This window comes from Xenia sp. Carnegie-2017, unplaced genomic scaffold (assembly GCF_021976095.1).
Source record: "Xenia sp. Carnegie-2017 unplaced genomic scaffold, XeniaSp_v1 HiC_scaffold_13, whole genome shotgun sequence".
Classification (NCBI taxonomy): domain Eukaryota; kingdom Metazoa; phylum Cnidaria; class Anthozoa; order Malacalcyonacea; family Xeniidae; genus Xenia; species Xenia sp. Carnegie-2017.
Window position 1 is genome coordinate 9,623,709 of NW_025813436.1, and position 19,309 is coordinate 9,643,017.

The window sequence follows — 19,309 nt, forward strand, 5'->3', positions numbered from 1 at the left end:
TGGAAGTTTTTCTTTTCATCCAAAATTTCCTTTTGTACCATGTTTTTGACAACAGGTTCCAGGCCCCTTTCCCCCTCCAGGTAGTTTAATAAAACTCAAAGTTACTGGTACCATGATTGGTAAATGCGCCGGTATACCATGGTATAATCAAGTTTGGACAGTAGAAATTGAAGCAGAAGAGATTTGAAGTTGTGAGCTTGCACAAGCAGGAATTGTAACAAGCATTGCGCTTGAAAATAGTCCGTTAGGCAAGGAAAATCAAATACATAAACCCACACATTTAATCATTAATGCAACAAGTTAAATCACTGGTATCAACTGAGATTAATAGACACGTTTTCTAATCTACTCATTGTCTATCATTGCACAATAAAAAGATAAAAACAAGTTGAAATTGCCTAAAATGAAAATGCCAGAAGAGTTGACATGATAGTAAAATAAAGTGATGTTACAAGTACAGTAGCATGCGATCCAACGTTCCTTCCACCAATGGGCTTTGTCTGCTCAATCAGCCAATGATATTCGTTTATTTTGCTTTTTCTTAACAACTCGTCTCCAACTATCTTGGCAGTCTTTTGATGATAATCGTCAATCCATTTTATCTTAAAATAAAATCATGTGACTACTGATGACGTCACTCACCTCACGCTCAACTTCCACATACCTGTCTGTCACTCATAATTGTTTCGTCGATCATTTTTCTTTGGACTGGAAACTAAAGCACAAATTACTGTTTCACTGGGACCTAGATGTACAATATAGGATACAAAGGTACTTACGTAAGATATTGGTTCAAAGGTATAATAATCGACATCATTGAAACGATTCTGAAGACAAACGAATAGTATAAAACAATAACTTCATAAAAAACTTCAAAAGTTACTAAAAAATAATTTCAAAACAGCCAAAACTCGTTGGTAGTTTGGTAGTTTGAGTGGCTATTTCCATGATTTTTCATTCAATTTTAATCATATGACAAAATAACCTTTGCCCTGAAACAATTCGTTTACTTTCAAGTTTCAACTAGGAGTGGAATAAATTCTAAGTGAAACATGCAATTTTCGCATCAGAATGGTGGAGCAAAGTCTCAGTAAGGATAAACAATTAATACGAGGAGATTAAATGAACTAAACTCTTCGTTTCATAATACACAATAAAGTGATAAACTTACCGGAGTTGAAGCATTTACAACAACAACAGCCGTCTCTATTCTTATTCCGAAACTTCCATCTTCATAGTAACCGGGCTCTAAAGTCAAACAAAATCCATAACTCCATGCTTTTCAATTGATACCTCTCCCCCTCCCCCCCCGTGTAATAATTCACTGTCTTACCATCAGAAAACACAAAACCCAGTGACATTGGTTTCTCGAAAGGTAAAGGGCAGCCTGCGTTAATACGACCAGGACCTAACGAAAAAACGACAATGGCTGTAAAAAATCCCTATTCTCAGGTTAAAAATGGCGTAGCCATCCTCTGGTTAAGGCCTGCTAAGCAAAAATTTCCACTCACAGTAAAAATGAATATATTTTTAAAGAAATGGACAATTTAATGAAAATTATATAACAGGATCAAAACATACAGGCCGGCTACGTCACTGATATTTTGCTATCCCACTGTATCCACACACAAACCTTCGTGGATATACAAATAAGAACCGATGCCGTGACCAGTACCATGACGATAATTTAAACCATTTTTAAATAAGGGTTGACGTGCTATGATATCGACAAAACGGCCTGGATGAAAAAATGTATATGTACATTAAAACTATTTCGATGAACAAGCTACGAACCATGAAGTACAGCAACCATGTGGCTTAATAATGGACTCCGTCGATTTCGAGGTATGAGGGTTCCACAAAGTGGAACATCCTGGTTACTGAAATTATAGTGAAGGCAGCTGACCAGACTACAATCACTCGTACCCTTCACGCAACTACAACGCTGATATCAGCGTGACACAGTGTGAAAAGGCTGCAACATTACAGATGCAGGTACAGTCCATCCGAGGACAACGTTTTCCTCTACCAAATTTCACTCACATGGCTTTGGTCAACCCGGGCTAGGTTTACAGACACATTGCCAAATGTGCCACGAGCCGGGATTGAACCCACGCCGTCTGGCTAACAGCTCACGCCATTAACCATTCAGCCACTCGCCCCTCTAACTCGCCCCACGTGGCTTACTTATACTTGGTCAACATCATTCTTAACGCGATAGGAGAAAAACTTTGACGAAACATACAGGCCATCATTAAGTATTATGTGTACCGTGTGTTCCTTCTGGAAAGACGGCCATTGCAAGATCAATCTGTCCCATCAATATACGTGTAAAGGCATCCTATAGAAAAATTAAAATATTCACTAAACACACTAAAGAAATTTGAGATACCATTTTAAATGATGATTGGTTACTGATGATTCAAACAAATGGTTAAATTGAGTACTTTTTGCTTGGCTGTTGGTGTTCCAAAATGGACCGTTCTGGTAATATCAGTGGTACCATCTCTGTAGAGTAGAGCAGTTACTGATTAGAGTTTACTGATAAAGAAGAATATAAATTATATAATAAAGTTACTTCATAAGAAGAACGATATACAGATACACTTAAAGATTATAAACTACCTCCCTTGACTAAAGCTTCCTGCAAAGCTTAAAATACCATATTTTATTAACACTCGGTGTTGAAAAATAGACTAAGTTGACAGGATTAGCGGCGGTAAAATAAAGTCTTTCTGTTCCATTTTTCAATGCAACACAAGTTGAAAGTTGTCTGATTAACTAAACTCGATAAATGAAGATCTTACAGATATTGTGAGCCAGTGTCCACAAGAAGTGTGCTTTCGTCGGTGATTTTTCGATCAGTTTTATTGGATGGTCTGAAATGCAGTGATTTCAAAGTCATTCCTATCTAGATTGACCTCGAGGTTCAACCAAAGCAACAACAACTACTGAGATATTATTGTCTGATATCGACGTTCAGGGCAGTAACTAGAACGCTAATTGTGGGGGTCCAATCACTTTCAAAAGAAATCAGTCGGACACAACTGAATACATGAATATACAACACCCCCATTAGCGTTCTAGCTTCGGGGCCCTGTTGACGGTGTCAACATTACGAAAGATATAATTTACTGTTGGTCAAAAACATAGGTGAGACAAAAAATCGATGCCACAGATACTCATGAATGTTCCCTATGATGTTCATGTGATGTGTACACATAATGATGTACCAACATTGATATACATACAATGATGTACCTATAAAGATGTACCTAATTTCTAATTAGCAGCAATTTTAAAAAACACTTGAGAAAAAATCGTCGTTTTTCTCAAGTGTTTTTTAAAGATGTACCTACTTGTAATGAATGATCGCTCCATTAGGACCAAAACCAACAATGGACGGAAAACTTAGACTTTGATAAAGTGGTTGTTGACTGTGAGACAAATAAATGAAATATATGTTTGAAAACTTCGACAACATTGTTACATCAACACTTTGCAAACGACACCGGGCTAAATAAAGATTGTCAAACCTTCGTAATTCTTTCATTTTTGCTTCAAGAGAAAGTTCAGTCAGAAATTCATCTTTCTCCGCGACCTTAACAATCGTTTTGGAAATATCTACATGAGCTGTTGCGAATAAATTCACAGCAACTTTCTGAACGTGCTAAATGAAATTGTTAGTCCTTAACCTACCCTTTTTTCAGCGTACATAAAAAAATACGTCAAAGCAACGGAGTCTTTCAGCTGCACGAGAAAATAAACGTTTGTTGTAAGAACGTCTCTCTGAATTGCTTTAGTCATAAAAAAAGGAATAACGAATGTGTTATTTCAAATAACCACGAATACAATTCGACAGCAGTAAAAACAAAGCATTAATCCTTCGCTATGTGCGACTGCCATTGAAACGAATCTGGTAAATAGGGATTCTTACGTTTGCCTTTCTCATTCCGTCTAACTCCACTTTATTTTTCTTCGCCTTCATCAAACGTATAGGCGACCACTCGAGGTATATCTTGCTCTGAAACATGTACATAGCACATCAATAACAACTTTAAATTGTAAACAGTAACAATCCAAGAACTCGGCTCACACTTACATCATCAACATCTTGTTTTAAAGCATAGTTAACCTTAGGACTAATCTGAAACATGACATTAAATTCTGTTCAATGCACAAGAACAACATTGTGTAATCTCATCACAATTGAAATGACAACATTTCACTCAAATTGATCACTCACCCAAAGTTTGGCATTCGCAGTCTTGCTTAAAATTGAAAGTTCACTCGCGATAGAGTCATAAGGCCTTATTTTGATGCAATAACTGGCAATCTTCGGGCAATTCGACAATTGCAAATGTTTTCGTACATAAGGTGAGATCTTCGTTTCCTTCACATAGAATCTGTATACAATAGTTTTGGATTAATCGCTTAGATATTTTTCGTAAGGCAATGTGCATGTATGAACTAACAAAACTTCGTCTTTCTTAACAACAACATAGGCAAAAAAGACAGGATTATACGGCACTTCTTTACCACGTAAGTTCAACAACCCTTTAGGGGAAAAAATGCATATGAATGAAATGACTACAAAGTGAATGTTGGTTAAAATGTGCAAACACGGGCTTACATGAAATCGAGTCCAATTCCATTACAACATGAGCGCTTGCCTCGACATTTTTCATTTCCTCCTGAACTTCTTGCACTTTCTTCGACCATTTTTTACCTTGTAAAATTATTCAAGCCCCAAATGTTTTGAAAAACCGACAGAAAGTCAAAGCAATAAAAACAAGATAGCACATATATCTACCTGTGTAAGAAAGCTCCTGAACAGAGATATTCAAAAGTTCTTCGCCGGGACGCTCCGTCCAAACTCGATCAACCAAATTCTCTTTGATTCCGACAAGAACTATCCCTTTCTTTTTCAGTGCCTGAAAACACAACGCCATCTTATTTTTGTCACAACGCTTGCTTTATTCTTTCAAACACACTTCGGCTGATAAATCAAATATAAAGGTTCGTGATGAACAAGGAAGAGTTTAGAAGTTGCGTGCGGACTTGTCTGGAACATTTAACTAACTTTTCATACAATGAAAAACATAGGATTATAATATATATAGACGTCAATTACCGCTTCCATATCATTCCATCCGTCTATAATAAAGAAAGGATGCGACATAAATGCAAAAATCAATTTGCAATCGTATAATTTTCAAGCCAAAAGAAACGATAACTTACTTATGCTGATCAAATAAGGATCTATGCCGACTTTTTCTCCCGATTTCAACACCTGCAAAAGTATCGAAGAAATGAAACTTGAGGATTGAGTACGTTAATTTCAGTTAGGTTTTTGATGTATTTACGTGTTTAAGCCATTCGGTCTTCGTAAGGACTCCAGGTTGACCTTAAAAGAATTGTTTTAAGCAGCAGTAAATTGAAGAAACACAGCCAACATGTAAGAAAAGATTTTCTCTGTTCACCTGATTTTTGTAAAATCCAATTGCAATCAAGTTCCATTTCACCTTGCAGAAAGTACCGTCCATCTGTCCACAACGCAGCCTTGTGCTTTAACGTCACAATGGCTGTTCCTAGAAATATATGTGTGTACGAGAAACTGCATCTACTGCTACCTAGATGCTAGAGGTCTACAGGGCAAACGCATAGCCAGGCAGCAGTGTAACAGAAACCAATATTAACAAACTGTATTATACCGGAGAAGAGACCTTAGCTTATCAAACGAAAAATACCTGCCGATCCACTGAAACCGCTGATAAACTTTCTTCTCTTATCGCGTTTGCGAATGTACTCGCTCTGAAGAAGCAAAAATGGCTCAATTTGATAATGCCGAGGTGAAATTTTTTTACTTATACAAAATCTATACTTCACCCCGTGTGCGTCTGTCGAAGGAACAACATAAGCTTGAATATTCTCACGGTGCATCTCATCACGGAGTTTAGCCAAACGAGCAGTCGTGTCCACCATGGTCTAAATAAGGACGAAGAGTTCAGAATAATCAATTACAAATTATTTCACGTACCGAGAAGATGAAAATCTCGACTACCTCTGGAAATTTTCCGCAGTTTCTTGTATCAGCTAGGGTAAAACAACCAGCAAACAGAGCTAAGGTAAAAGCCATGGACAAGAAGTGAGTTTAGTAAATCAATGGTCACTGTTTTCAATACTTTATGTAATAAATATTAAGGGTGGAGTTTCGAAGCGTTGAAAAGCTTCTGTTTGTTTTTCAGTGATTTGACCAATTTTGAACATTGTCCCCATCTTAGCAACGTGGTAGTTATACAATAGAGCGACACATTAATGAAAAGTATATTAAGAATAAAAACTGCCTCTCCGCAATTTGAAGAAAGAAACAACACTCAAAATATGGCAGTCTTCAAAGATGGGTGGATAAGGCAAACGGCAGTGTTTGATGAAATTTGAAATAGAGTCGAAAATTTTAATCTTCATTTCATGTCTCGATTCTTAAACTTTGATATGTTTTTTCACGCTCAAAATTAGCGTTAAGTAAAGCAGGCATGGTGCAGTATAGAGACACTAACATATTCGCCAATTTGAAGTAATTACGTAGTTGAAATAAAGTCAGAGCGTATATATTTAGTTAAAATGGTTGACCATCTATAGCAGTTCTATGTACTGCAAGAGAAAAGGAAGTTAATCAACAGCGTTTCTACGCGCACACTAGTCTATTACGAAATATTTCTTTTTGTTTATAAATATATATATATATATATTAGTCTCAAGAACCTACTAACGGAGCATTCTAGAGACAGGACATAAAAGTGACACATTTTTGGACGTCACATATTGTTACAAACATTTACGTTCACAATCATTTAAACGAAGTCAACAATTTAAATGGTTCACTCACCTACGAATGATAAAATATTAGCTATTGATAACATGACAGCCCTTCTATCAAATGATAAGTTATTGCGATTTTAATCTTCAAGCAAAACGGTCTATGAGGAAACAGTTGAAAATAAAGATGTTAGAATGGTTTTATATTACGAACTAATCACCTGTCATAAATTCTATCATCATCAGAGGGAATATACATAATATTAATATTAGGAAGTTTATATTTGATGATTCTCCGTATAAAACAGTGCTCGATGCGCGAGAGCAGAGCGTAAATATGTGTTGTGGTGTTGAGAAAACGTCACGAAAACTACAGATTTATCCCGACAGGCCTGTTTCGTGATTGCTCGCTCTTAAGAGGATTTAATATTGATATCATGTAAATTCTGCCATTGTTACAAATTTTCATTTAATTGAATTAGAAATTTGAGTAAAAATTTTTAACCATCCCACCAACATGTGCACAATGCAGACCCAAGCAACAAACGGAGTTATAAAATCCATTGAAATAAGCTTTGGTGCTCAATAATAGAAATTTTATTGACTTCATAGAGATATCAACTGAAGTGTTCAAAACAAAACACATTGCTGGATCATTTCCAAACAATCTATGGTCTAGAACCATTATATTTATCCATAGTTAATAAGTTGATGCTCGATCAATCCAGCTCTAGTTAATTGCAGACTCAACATCTTTTGTCACAATAGAAACTGAATTTTAATTATTTCAACTCTTCTATTGCCTTATCTACATTCTCGATGTGACCTTTCAATGCCTCCCACTGATCCAACTGGAGTGCTATTCCTGCAACGAAACAAAATTTTACACATTGGCATCAAGCCACAGGAGAAGTAAATATATTGTATCTGAAAACTGCAACATGCAATTGCAATATTGGGGCAAAGAACCTTCCAAGTTAAGCAATAAAAAGACTTCTGTTATAAAATGAAGATCTTGTCGTGGCTATCTTACATCAGCTTTGGTCAAAGTTTTTTGCAAACTCAACCATTCACTTTTATGGTACCTATTGCATTTTTCAAAAGAATATTTAACTTCATGTTTCTAACCTTTTTTCCCTGGTTTTGTATTTCCTTCATCATCTTCATAATACTCTCGTATATCAACAAGAACTTTTCCCTTGAACACTCTCACATTGACATTCTTTTTACTACCAATCTAATGATAGTATCATTGTTTAGTAATAATTGTACACGAAGCAAAAATCACCAGCTGTCTCTACCGAGAAAATGTTATCGCCATCCTTGTCTTTGTTTTTTTCATCCTTAGCTTTATTTTTTTCATCCTTGTTTTTCTTTTTGTCTTTGGACTTCTTTTTCGCTTCTTGCTTACTAAGTTTCTTTCTAGTCTGTAAATATGAGTGACAAGAATGATTGAAGGACCTGTTGACAAACCTTAATCAGGCCATATGATGTACTATACCTAACAACTATAGTACATCATAGTACATCACAGTACATCAAAACATTTAATCATTTAAACTTTGACTTAAATAGATATCTACCAAAACGAAAAACAACAGAAGTTTAAAATTGTTTAAATGAGGCAAACCCATAATAGTCAATTAAGTAGCAACATTTCAGCAAAAGTCACAAAAGACCAAAGTCACGTTTCCTACAAACAACGTACTGCATATACTCAATTTGAACGATAAAATTATCCTACTTCAGAATCTGAGTCCTCGCTGCTTTCACTATCATCCACTGCATCGGCTTTCCTCTTGGTAGACATTTTGTTTTCTTGTTTTGTGGAAGAATTACAACAGATTACAACAATTGTCAACAATAATCTTTATGTCTTTACTCAATGCAGTGTAATAACATACCACGTGCGAATCGGGTGAAGTCGACCGAGGACCTCTCGGTTGATATTCATGTGTATATATATATATATAATATTTATACAAAGTTATTATCCCCTGAAGAGTGAGAAATCACGAAACAGGCTTGTCGGGATGAAATTGTAGTTTTTGTGTATTTTCTTCTTATTATCAATATTTCTGCTCTGCTCTTACGCATCGAGCAGTGCACTTACGGAGATTCAAATAAACAAAACTTACTATATACAAAGTGTATATACAATGTGCCCTCCCGGCTATCACCAAAATAAAATGGTGACTCCTGCACTATATATATAAGTTTACACTGTCATAAATGCGAGTGTAAGTAGGGAGTAGAGAGTGTCTCCCTGGAGATTGAGTAAGTACCTTTGCTAGGGTTATTTGGTAGGTATGATCAAAAAAACTTTTAAAATCTGAGTTCTATTAGAACCTATATTCTCGATCCTAGCATCCAGCAATCTTTGATTCTGAATTCCAATTTATACATTCTTAGATTCTGCGTTCTAGATCCTGCATTATACACGCTACATTCTTAGATTCGGCATTCTAAATCCTGCATTATACACACTACATTCTTAGATTCTGCACTCTAAATCCTGCATTATACACCATACATTCTTAGATTCTGCATTCTAGATCCTGCAATATACACCCCACATTCTTAGATTCTGCATTCTAGATCCTGCAATACACACCCTACATTCTTAGATTCTGCATTCTAGATCCTGCAATATACACCCCACATTCTTAGATTCTGCATTCTAGATCCTGCAATATACACCCCACATTCTTAGATTCTTCATTCTAGATCCTGCAATATACACCCCACATTCTTAGATTCTGCATTCTAGACCCTGCATTATACACCCCACATTCTAGATCCTGCATTCTGTGAATGAAAGCTCGAAGCTTCAGCCGAAAACTGGAGACTTGGCATCTATCTATGTAAGGTGTTTGAGCCTCCCAAACGTAAATACGTAGATTATGAACCAAATGCGGACGAGTCATAAGTAAAAATTTAAAATTGGACTCATACCATATTTACAAAGTTCGTAAGAATGTCGTTTGTGTTTAGCTAACGATATAAATATTTTCGACTCGCTTAACCTTCTTTTACACATAAATACAAATTTAAAATCTAAACCAGGCGAATCGTTTATGGTAAAAATATCTACACATCTACCGTAGGCTGGTCGGTGGGTCACATTTCATAGCGCAAGAAATTTCGCAGTGCGCTCTATCTCCTCATAAACGCAATACTTCATCAATCATGTCTTTGTCGCATCTTCTATTCTCATCCGTGGTGACATCATCTAGGTTCTTGTGGTGGTCACTCTGGGATCATGACAACACTATGAACCGTGTTATCTCAGATCAACCCCATCAGTACATAACTTCATACAATGTCGCTTTTTTGTCACCGGAACCTGTTACTATGTATTTGTCGTCAGTTGAGATGTCACAACTTAGCACAGAAGACGACTCTTTACTCTTCAAAAGCAAAGCAAAGAATTTTTACGAGTTAACAAATGAATTAATTTCACATTTTAAGCATACCTGAAATATGCTGACACCGATTGGCGTTTTCCACGCGTTAAGAATGTTGTCTTTTCCTGTACTAATGAACCACTTTCCTGACGAGGCAAACTTTAATGCCAATACACAACTTTCGTGTAAATGAAGCTGATATTTATCAGCCTTGGTTTGATGTAAAACTTCAACATAACTGTTCTCCATACTACAATATAAAAACACACGATCACGCATATTTTCAGTACGAAACAATGAAAGGACGGTAGAGAAAATAAACTGACGAATAACTGAACTATAGGATGTATATTTGTGCTAAAGATTACAGATGCTAAAAATAATAAAAACGTGTTTTAGTCTTGTGAAGAGACGCTATATGTCCAAAGACTCACCCGACAGCAAGCCAATCGCCAGAGGGACAATATCCAAGTGAAAAAATCTGCGAACTAAAGTCGTGCTGTTGTAGTTGCCTACCCTCGCGAAGATCCCAAGATCGTACAGTATTGTCGAGACCACCTACATCAACAGAAACATTAATATAGTAACTCGATGTGTTCGCAAACATTCTCGATTAAAGAAACATCAACTAACCTGTCCATAATTTAGTTCCATCAGGCGATATGTCAATACAGCTAGCGCCATCTGTATGTCCTTGGAACTGTCTCACTAAGGTTTGATTGTGAAGATCCCAAACGGCTATATTACCATCACTACAGCAGCTAAAACAAACTTTTGAGTCAGGACTTATTGCAAGAGCATAACAGGCCGGAGCGTTCGATGTTAGTTCACTTTTTATCGTCGACGAAGTTAGGTCCCATATCGTAAGCGTGTTTGCCTCTCCACCAACAATTAACGTTCGACCATCTGGTAATAGTTTGCAAGACCGGATGTAGTTATCACGCTACAAAGGAAACATTTAAAATCATCAAGCGTCCTTTATTGAAATGTACCAAAAGTCTTGTTCGAACTTACCAAACATTCTAAGTTCTTTATGGGCGACTTTCCCGGTTGGTCAATGTCCCAAACTTTTACACAGCCCTATTGTAATAAACAATACACTAGATAAATATAGATATTGCATTATCTGATAATAAATTCTACTTTAGCAGCGATAGTCGGGTATTAAACAATTGAAGAACAAACATTACCTTCCCGCCAGTATACACATGTCTTGTTGGATGACTTATAGTAACGGCACATACGACCTCGCCATGATTCAAAGTGTTTACTTGTTTTGCATGACGCGGTATGCTTGGATCCATTAGAACATCTGGAGGAAAAGGCATCGGCCTTGTTTGTCCATTAGATACATCAAAGGAATACGTTGGTTTTCCGTTCGCTAAGCTTGGCAAACCTGGCGAATGTGTCATACGACTTGAACTGTCCATAGGAGAAGCAATCTGAAAGATAAATAGTCGATGTTATTAACAGTAATATGGCCGGGAAGACGAAGATGTGGATTGCCAAACCGTGAAGAAAAATGAAATCATTTACAAACTAACCATTCCAGCTCTATAAGTGATTCCTTAAAAAACAGAAAAAAGAAGCTATAGTTCATTTAATGTTTTTCAGAGATCAAATCTCACAATGGGGGCTACTCGAAGCACAATTATCGGTAAAACTGATTCACTTTCAAACAGAAATTTATTGTTGTTTCACAGTGTGTCAGAGAGCAAGCCCACGGCAGTTCTCTGAGCTATGATCACTGTAAATCTTCAATATCGTCCTACTCCGACAAGATTTCGCGTTGAGTTCAAACGAATCTTTTTAAAAATAGGACGGGCAGTGGATTATATGGTACAACAAGTGATAAACCTCTTACCTCCTGGGGACATTGATGAGGGCAACATAGGATAGGAGCTGCCTCCGATATCACTTAAGTAGAAAACAAGGCATCATTTAAAGTAACTTTTCTCATAATATATTATCTATAACGTACTTACTTATTGGACAGATGACTCATCATGGAGTATGGTCCAGATGACATGGCACTTCTAACGGACGATGACGAGACAACCCGACCAGGGGACGAGGACGACTGAGATGATGCTTTCTTATCTGATAACTATATAAAAATAAACGGAAGAGTTTGAAAAGAGTTAAGTATTTTACACCAAAAAATAATCTTGGTACTTTATGTTTCGCTGAGGGAGTTGATGAACTAGAGGATATGCTGTGTGGACTTCCTTCCTCTTTCTTCGCTTTCTTTTCATGTACGGGTGATTCACGGTCGCCATTAGGTAAACCGGGGGGAGATGATGCATCTTCATCGACTACCAGTTCCGCATCACTTTTATCACCATCGCTATCATGATCCTAAAGTAAAGACGATTATTTTAATCCAAGCCTAAAGTAAAGACGATTATCTTAGCCAACTAATCCCATAATCCCAAATCACATACGTACCCTATCTGAGTCTTTACGATCACGAGAGCGTTTGGCGTTTGACGACGATCCTAACAAAAAGTTTTCAAAATAAACTCATGTATGAGCTATAGTAATCATGGAGGCAGGTTCTCGAAGAAAAACATTTAACACTCAAAAATATTTTCCAATACTACCTTTACCATCATCACTATCATGGGAAGAATGCTCGGACGGTCGGATTTTGTCTCTTGAAGAAGGTCCAAAGGGCGACATCGAATGCTGAAAAGTATACATTTTCGTCTAAATGAATCCTTTGGTTGCAACGCAACACGGAAATACACCTCAAGTTTTTAATCTCAATAATAAATGAACATTTGCCGCAGCGGTACTTACCGGATGATCTAAATTCATTTAATCATCGTCCAACAACATAAAAAAAGACAAAAAATCTTTATGAGATCGTATTCGATTCAAACATCTTCTGAGATATCAGTTTTCTAAAGCGTGCATAGACTGTTGAGGACTAGAACTCAAAAGTAAAAGGATAGATAGACCTCTCGAGTCTAGGGGTAGTCAAGCTTTGAATGATTACTTTAAGCGAACGTATGAAAAGCGTGCTACTGAACGTTAGCAAGCGGGCGATTCGATATAAAACTTGCAGACCTTTCTCATCTTTGATTCCAGGAACCATAGGAAGATGTGGCGGTACCATTCCTGACAACTCGATCACGCTCCCAACACCTGGAGGCAGGTGCGGTGGATGAGCAGCTGGGTGAGGTAAAGATATAGGTGGAGGGTGTATATGAGGCAGGCCTTGTTGATGTAACTGTTGTTGCTAAATGGACGATTGGTTATTTATTGCATTCTAGATGCAGCTCTATAGACAACTGGAGATTCTCTCAAATGACAATATATATATATATGAAATATAGCTAACACTTACTCCTATTATAGCATTTAGTTCTGTCATTGTAACTTGTTTGGCTCGTTCGACAGCAGCCGCGACTTGTTGTTGGTGCTGTAACAATGTCATGGATAAAGGAGAGACAATCATAAATTTATGTGTCTAGAATAGTAGAGCCTGACACGACTCGCATCGAACTTACTTCTTGCGATAAAAATGGGATGATTTGAGCACAAATTGCGTTCAGTCGTTTTGCTATTTCGGTCTAGAAACAAAGAAATCATCACAAAGTTAATCGCTTGATTTTTTATCTTACTTTCCTTAGTAGCACATGGCACGACCCAAGTTTTATGAGGTTTTCAATAAACCTATATTTTGGCTCCCTAAATAATACTGACAATTTTTGTTTGTCGTGTCACTTCTTCTCGGGTAAAGATTGAGTTTAAAAATGTCCAAAAATAATGTTCCCATTTTAGAATATGCTGGATTATTTAGTTTAAAAATAAATATTTTTGGAACAAAGCTGCTTGACGTGAAGAAGATCGGATACGCTAAACGACTTTACACCTATAAAGATTTTACAAAATGACAAATGGTAATCAGGCTAAGCTTTTTATCGGCTCTGGAAAAATTAATGAAAAATCGCCCTGAGGACACAGTCATAAAGAGTATGTCAATGGAAATAGCTCACGCATGTAGATTTCGATAACTGTTACGTTTTAAGAAAAGAACGCACTCCTAGGCTATAGCTTTGTCATTCTCATCGATTTAGTGAATATAGCAACAACAAATTCCAGTAAAATTAAGAGCACTAATCGGTTAAAATGTTTCCAATACAGTATTGCCCGCTAGCGACGTTAAGTTTTCGATAAAAGCAGAGATACTGACTATCGTTGATAGCCTGCGAGCAATTACTGAAAATTTGCCGTCATGTAGTCTCCGCTGAGCACTGGGTAATCCCATAAACATGACCATTAAATAGTATGGAAATAGACACCCGATGAAAGAATCATTGAAAAACAAGCTCAAACGACAAAGAATTTCCTTTCGTCTTAAAGACGCTCACAAGGTAAACAAGAAACGTCGCACATTTGGTGATAAAATTGATGCATGCACAGACTAACAATAGCTGGAAGTAATCTTCAGATAATATTCCAATTAATCGCAGATCACTTCTTTATTCAATTAGCAAATTGATCCAGCAAATAAAATCCAAAATTGTGCATTCCACGCGCATGGAGTCGTTTTCTACGATTTTCGCCAACTCGCACTTGTCGAATGTACTTAAGAGTAAGAAAATATCGAATGACGAGTTTCTACTCGCAAAAACATGAAATTAAGGAGATAATAGTAAAATAATCAGACATCGCAGATGTTACTAAGAGCGAAGCAAAAGGAGAGACATGGGAAAACACGGCCTGGAAGCCATTAAAGAAAAGATAATGAAAATAAGTGAGATTACACAAATCTAGCGCGAGATGAGAAATTGAAGTGAGAAATGATTTTAATGAAAGAATGTACTCATGTAGAAAAATGAGGAGGTTATGTAGTCATATTTACAGTCACTTAAAGACGACGAAAAGACGGTTTGTAGTGATAAGAGTTCGCAAAGATGAATGAAGTTTGTGTTTAATAAAGGCCACAAGGTGGTTGTAAAGTCACACAAAAAGTTACAAGGTTAATAATTATAGTTCATGTCTATACGCCTGTATCACGCAGGCAGGATGCAAAATATTTATGATGAAGGACTTAAGAAAGACGAAAGTCTTAAAAAAACATTCATTTGTAAACGATGACAGATGTACCACAAGCCGAAGTGTAACAGATTTCACAATTAATGTGATTTTGGTGTTTTCAATCAACGCGGAGCTTTGAGACGATGAAATATCTGATGGGACGACAATAAAAGATGTTTCATCAGCTTTCCATTTTTAACCAAGGTGGCCTTTACGCTGATTTTCATTCATCAAAATATCAACAAATCACTTCAAACTTAATTTCGCGAAAGGAAATGATTCGATAGGAAAAATTTTTAGAATTCCTTTAACAATTTCTTTATTACAATTGTGTGAATTCTTAGTAAAACAACGTAATGGAAGTTTAAATCAACACTTATTGGAATCTTCCTTTCCCATAAAAACGACGCGATCGTCGACTAACCGCTTTTAGGTGTTTATTTCATTCTATTGAGGGGAAATTATCATATGAATGGGTTTGATTCTTATCCTCTCAAGTTACTGTTGAGTTGAATTTCTACATCTAATAAAAAGCTCTCGAACTGATCAAGATAGGCGATCCATTGAACGCACGGATAAAATTTCATCTCAAAAAGGTGAAGCAGTTGATTTGATTCTGTTCGTTGAATTCATCTCGAAAAAATAACGTGATTTTAAACAAACACGGCAAAAACTTTTTTTCTGTCAACAGCTCGGCAACAATGCACCAGACTTTACTAAACTTAAACAATCTACTCGAATGCGCAAACTGGGTTGAACTTAATAAGATGGAGATTACTGCACTTGTTTCAAAACAATGAGAACGAAATTAGAACATTTTATGACAACAATTGTAACAATAAAACTCCAAACAACGAAATATGTTAAGATGCTCTTTTGACCAAAATTTAAGTGGGATTTTGCTATGGTCAAAACCTTCTGTCATCGCCTACACGCCACTAAGTATGCGCAGTAATTAAAAACATATTGACAACACGTCCAGAGCCATAAATCGCTTGCAGGGTTGTGCAAGAAAGAAGATTAATATTGTACATGTTGAATGGAAATGAGTTGATAGTTAAAATAATGAAGCATTACAACAGGCAATTTTAGCGGAATGGATTTTCCCTTGAAAAATCAACAAAGAAAATGTTTGATCATTAAATCGAAGCCGCATTATAAAACCATACATTTTAAAATATTAATTCTAACATTGACACGACATAACGCATAAACATGTAAAGTTGAAGCAATTGAAAGAAAAGAATATTTCCATATTGAACAAAACATACCTGTTTGTGCATTTCCACGTTCAGTCCATAAGACATTTCATAATACTACAAGAGGAAGCAAGATAGACAATGTTTAAAACGAATTGTTTCGTGTTTATATCACACAAGACAAACCACAAACCACAATACGTTGATGTATCGGGGAGTATTTATTAATAACTGCGGTTCAAACGCTTTCGCAGTGAATTACCAAAAAAAAAACAAATATCTTTTCATAATGAAAGTCGTGCAAGAACAGTGAAAAACGAAACGTTTGCGCAAAGAGCCATAAAAATATGTCAACATATGCCATAGATAAACGAATTCTAAATTCACCAAAGTGCCATTATCACACGAGGAGGCCCTACTTTGAGTTATTTACACTGTAATTGATGATCAAAGTTCCTTCTGTGTTTTCAAGCACATAAAAAACTTCCGATAATTCTTAAACTCACCATAACATAATGTCGCTGCATCTCTGTCTTCTCGTTGGCAAGTTTTTCGCACTCAAGTTTCAAACTATATAATTCAACATATTCGCATGAATAAAATGTTGAAAGCAAAACTGATGGGATTAATATCATATATGGCACTGCGATAGACAATTGACATACAGAGCAAGACTGAAACAAAGACGTTCGTCTATTATAAAAACGCAAGTACGCGTCAAAAAGCCACAAAAATATTTTAAGAATTGTTGGTGCCCGCAGATATTAAATAAGCATTTATAATATGTAGTATTACTCAAGATGCAGTTTCAATAGTTGAGCAGACTTCAAAATCCTGAAAATCGCATTAACAAACAGTTGACGTATGTAATACAGATGAATGAACGATCAAGTAATGAACAAAAAGGTCTATTCATTCCATGAATCTGAAATAATATTTTATTTCGATTTAAATTGTTATCAGACTTGTGCATCAAAGACAGACGAATCGCAGTTTAGAATTTTCAAATTTAAGGTTAATCGATTAAATAGCTTGGCACTGTTTATGTAAGCTGAAATGGACCCGTAAAGCTTACGGCAAAAATTGCAATCACATTTGAATACACAGTAGTTGACAAAGCACATATAGTTTAACAATGATCTCTGTTCACTATGTTCGCAAAAAATACTTTTGTGTCATTAAACATTGTTGACGTTGACGACATTAAATTTCCAAGTCTGATGAACAAATAAACGTTCACATTACCTGTGGTATTGAGCTTGTAAAAAATTGAATTCCTCTTTAATGCGATCACAAGACTCAGTAACAGTGAATTTAAAAGGTTGACCGGACGGAGTGTGTGGTGTCTATAATGTGAATATACACATGCATTCATTTAAGAAAAGTAGTAATTTATTTTATTTAAATGTTCGCGAAAGCTAAATTGACACATTTATCACATTTACAAATGCACTGACCGTGTGACGATTTGCTCCATACATTTTCAAATTTCTTCTTCTAAGACTTTCGAATGGGAATCGTTCGAGCCAAGTATTGTATGTCTTTATATCCAATGCCTGTAGAGATCTGTTAACACGATTCCATTAACAACAATATTATGTAGATTTTTCCAATCACGATCAAGTCGACGAATCGTAATCGTCTTTAGTACAAACGACAGACCCCTATATCACGAAGCCGTATTAAGGAAGGGCGATTTCAAGAAAACTCCGTAGATTTACTCGATTTTAAACACCGTAAGGTTAACAGCGACCACAGCACAATCAGTCGAGCAAAAACTGAGAAAACACGCGGCGAAGGCAAGCGACACAACATCGCATAACACCCTCAACTCCGTTCCATATATGGAAACTGTTTAATCTATATTTATTGGCCCTGTAGTCAAAACCAATCAAACATGGCCAGTATTACGCGCATATCGAAAATATCCCACGTGGGGAACTCTTTCGTGCAAAACCGTGAGCCAATGAAATGGTGCGATCGCCCACAAAACACCTGTACTTGGAAGCGTTAATAAGATCATGGTGTCATAGCGTGCTTAATAATCAACTGCTGTCACTCAAACACACGTGGGATAGGAAAGACAATACCATTGGTTAACGCCTCTTACTTAGATACAAAATACTAAAGACGCCGAGTGCGTCTATTTTAACACTTGTAAAAACAATAGAGGGCAACGTTTGTTAAAAAAAATACCCAGTGGAATAAAGGGAAGTACGAAAATTTCAACACCTTGTGACTGGGAAAGTTGCAAATTGAATATTCGCTTCTTTAAGCCGCAAGAACTAAATCGTTGTTGGAGGGCTTCGGCTGAGGGCAATATATGTCAATAATAGACATCAACAAGGGACATATAAAGACTCAAATCTTTCTGATCATCCCGGAGATTTCGATGCGCAGTGTAAACAGTCTTATTAATGGAACATTGTTTTCAAACAAAAATTCTAACCAATAATATCCAAAGAGCACTGTGAATATATTTAACAAAATTTTCTCAAAATTTGCAAGTACTGTCGTGCATTTCCAACTAACGGATACTTTCGTGTTAAAGTGATATTTCAAGATTGTTCTTGAACTACTAAAAGAACTTATTATTTTTCATGGCGTCATTTTTCTTTGTCACTCGAGCACAGGATGTGGGTCTTAAAGGAAATTATTGTTTTAAAGTTTTTACAAAAACGGAATTAGTCGCTCTTTAAAGATTATCTTAAGTGAAGAAAAGCTTAGTATCACATAGATACACTGCAATACGTAAAGAATTTTGGTCATAACCAAATATCGCGAATGTTGGTTCCGGTGTTTTCACATCCTGCAAGATATGTTGGAAATAAATCG

General features: G+C 36.3%; 3 protein-coding genes across 4 annotated transcripts; all 3 read right to left on the bottom strand.

Annotated features, from left to right (window-relative positions):
• Nucleotides 1-263: 263 nt before the first annotated feature.
• Nucleotides 264-7,056, bottom strand: LOC124457539 (xaa-Pro aminopeptidase 1-like). 2 transcript variants are annotated; one of them, XM_047007770.1, is made up of 26 exons: nucleotides 6,890-7,047; nucleotides 6,065-6,123; nucleotides 5,890-5,988; nucleotides 5,751-5,814; nucleotides 5,484-5,591; nucleotides 5,367-5,407; nucleotides 5,242-5,293; nucleotides 5,135-5,157; nucleotides 4,814-4,934; nucleotides 4,634-4,729; nucleotides 4,476-4,557; nucleotides 4,247-4,406; nucleotides 4,103-4,147; nucleotides 3,938-4,024; nucleotides 3,700-3,750; nucleotides 3,537-3,601; nucleotides 3,360-3,437; nucleotides 2,808-2,879; nucleotides 2,448-2,508; nucleotides 2,272-2,341; nucleotides 1,634-1,738; nucleotides 1,334-1,408; nucleotides 1,172-1,248; nucleotides 780-827; nucleotides 665-715; nucleotides 264-602 (listed from the first exon to the last, which is right to left on the bottom strand). In XM_047007770.1, the coding sequence occupies exons 1-26, from the start codon at nucleotides 6,921-6,923 to the stop codon at nucleotides 399-401; spliced, it is 2,028 nt and encodes a 675-aa protein (XP_046863726.1). In that variant the 5' UTR covers nucleotides 6,924-7,047; the 3' UTR covers nucleotides 264-398. The 2 variants fall into 2 exon arrangements, with proteins under 2 accessions (XP_046863726.1, XP_046863736.1); XM_047007780.1 differs by lacking the exons at nucleotides 264-602; nucleotides 780-827 and having other exon boundaries at nucleotides 665-745; nucleotides 6,890-7,056.
• A 332-nt stretch (nucleotides 7,057-7,388) lies between these two features.
• On the bottom strand, nucleotides 7,389-8,797 carry LOC124452232 (activated RNA polymerase II transcriptional coactivator p15-like). Its single transcript, XM_047002817.1, has 4 exons — nucleotides 8,564-8,797; nucleotides 8,121-8,246; nucleotides 7,948-8,056; nucleotides 7,389-7,684 (listed from the first exon to the last, which is right to left on the bottom strand). The coding sequence occupies exons 1-4, from the start codon at nucleotides 8,627-8,629 to the stop codon at nucleotides 7,602-7,604; spliced, it is 384 nt and encodes a 127-aa protein (XP_046858773.1). The 5' UTR covers nucleotides 8,630-8,797; the 3' UTR covers nucleotides 7,389-7,601.
• A 945-nt stretch (nucleotides 8,798-9,742) lies between these two features.
• LOC124452222 (transducin-like enhancer protein 3) lies at nucleotides 9,743-18,319 on the bottom strand. Its single transcript, XM_047002808.1, has 20 exons — nucleotides 17,932-18,319; nucleotides 17,720-17,820; nucleotides 16,981-17,044; nucleotides 16,547-16,591; nucleotides 13,742-13,804; nucleotides 13,579-13,653; nucleotides 13,299-13,470; nucleotides 13,029-13,036; nucleotides 12,830-12,914; nucleotides 12,675-12,724; nucleotides 12,402-12,584; nucleotides 12,212-12,333; nucleotides 12,091-12,143; nucleotides 11,771-11,793; nucleotides 11,417-11,668; nucleotides 11,241-11,306; nucleotides 10,860-11,169; nucleotides 10,661-10,784; nucleotides 10,296-10,476; nucleotides 9,743-10,229 (listed from the first exon to the last, which is right to left on the bottom strand). Exons 1-20 carry the CDS (start codon nucleotides 17,953-17,955, stop codon nucleotides 10,122-10,124), a joined length of 2,109 nt encoding a protein of 702 aa, XP_046858764.1. The 5' UTR covers nucleotides 17,956-18,319; the 3' UTR covers nucleotides 9,743-10,121.
• Nucleotides 18,320-19,309: the final 990 nt, after the last annotated feature.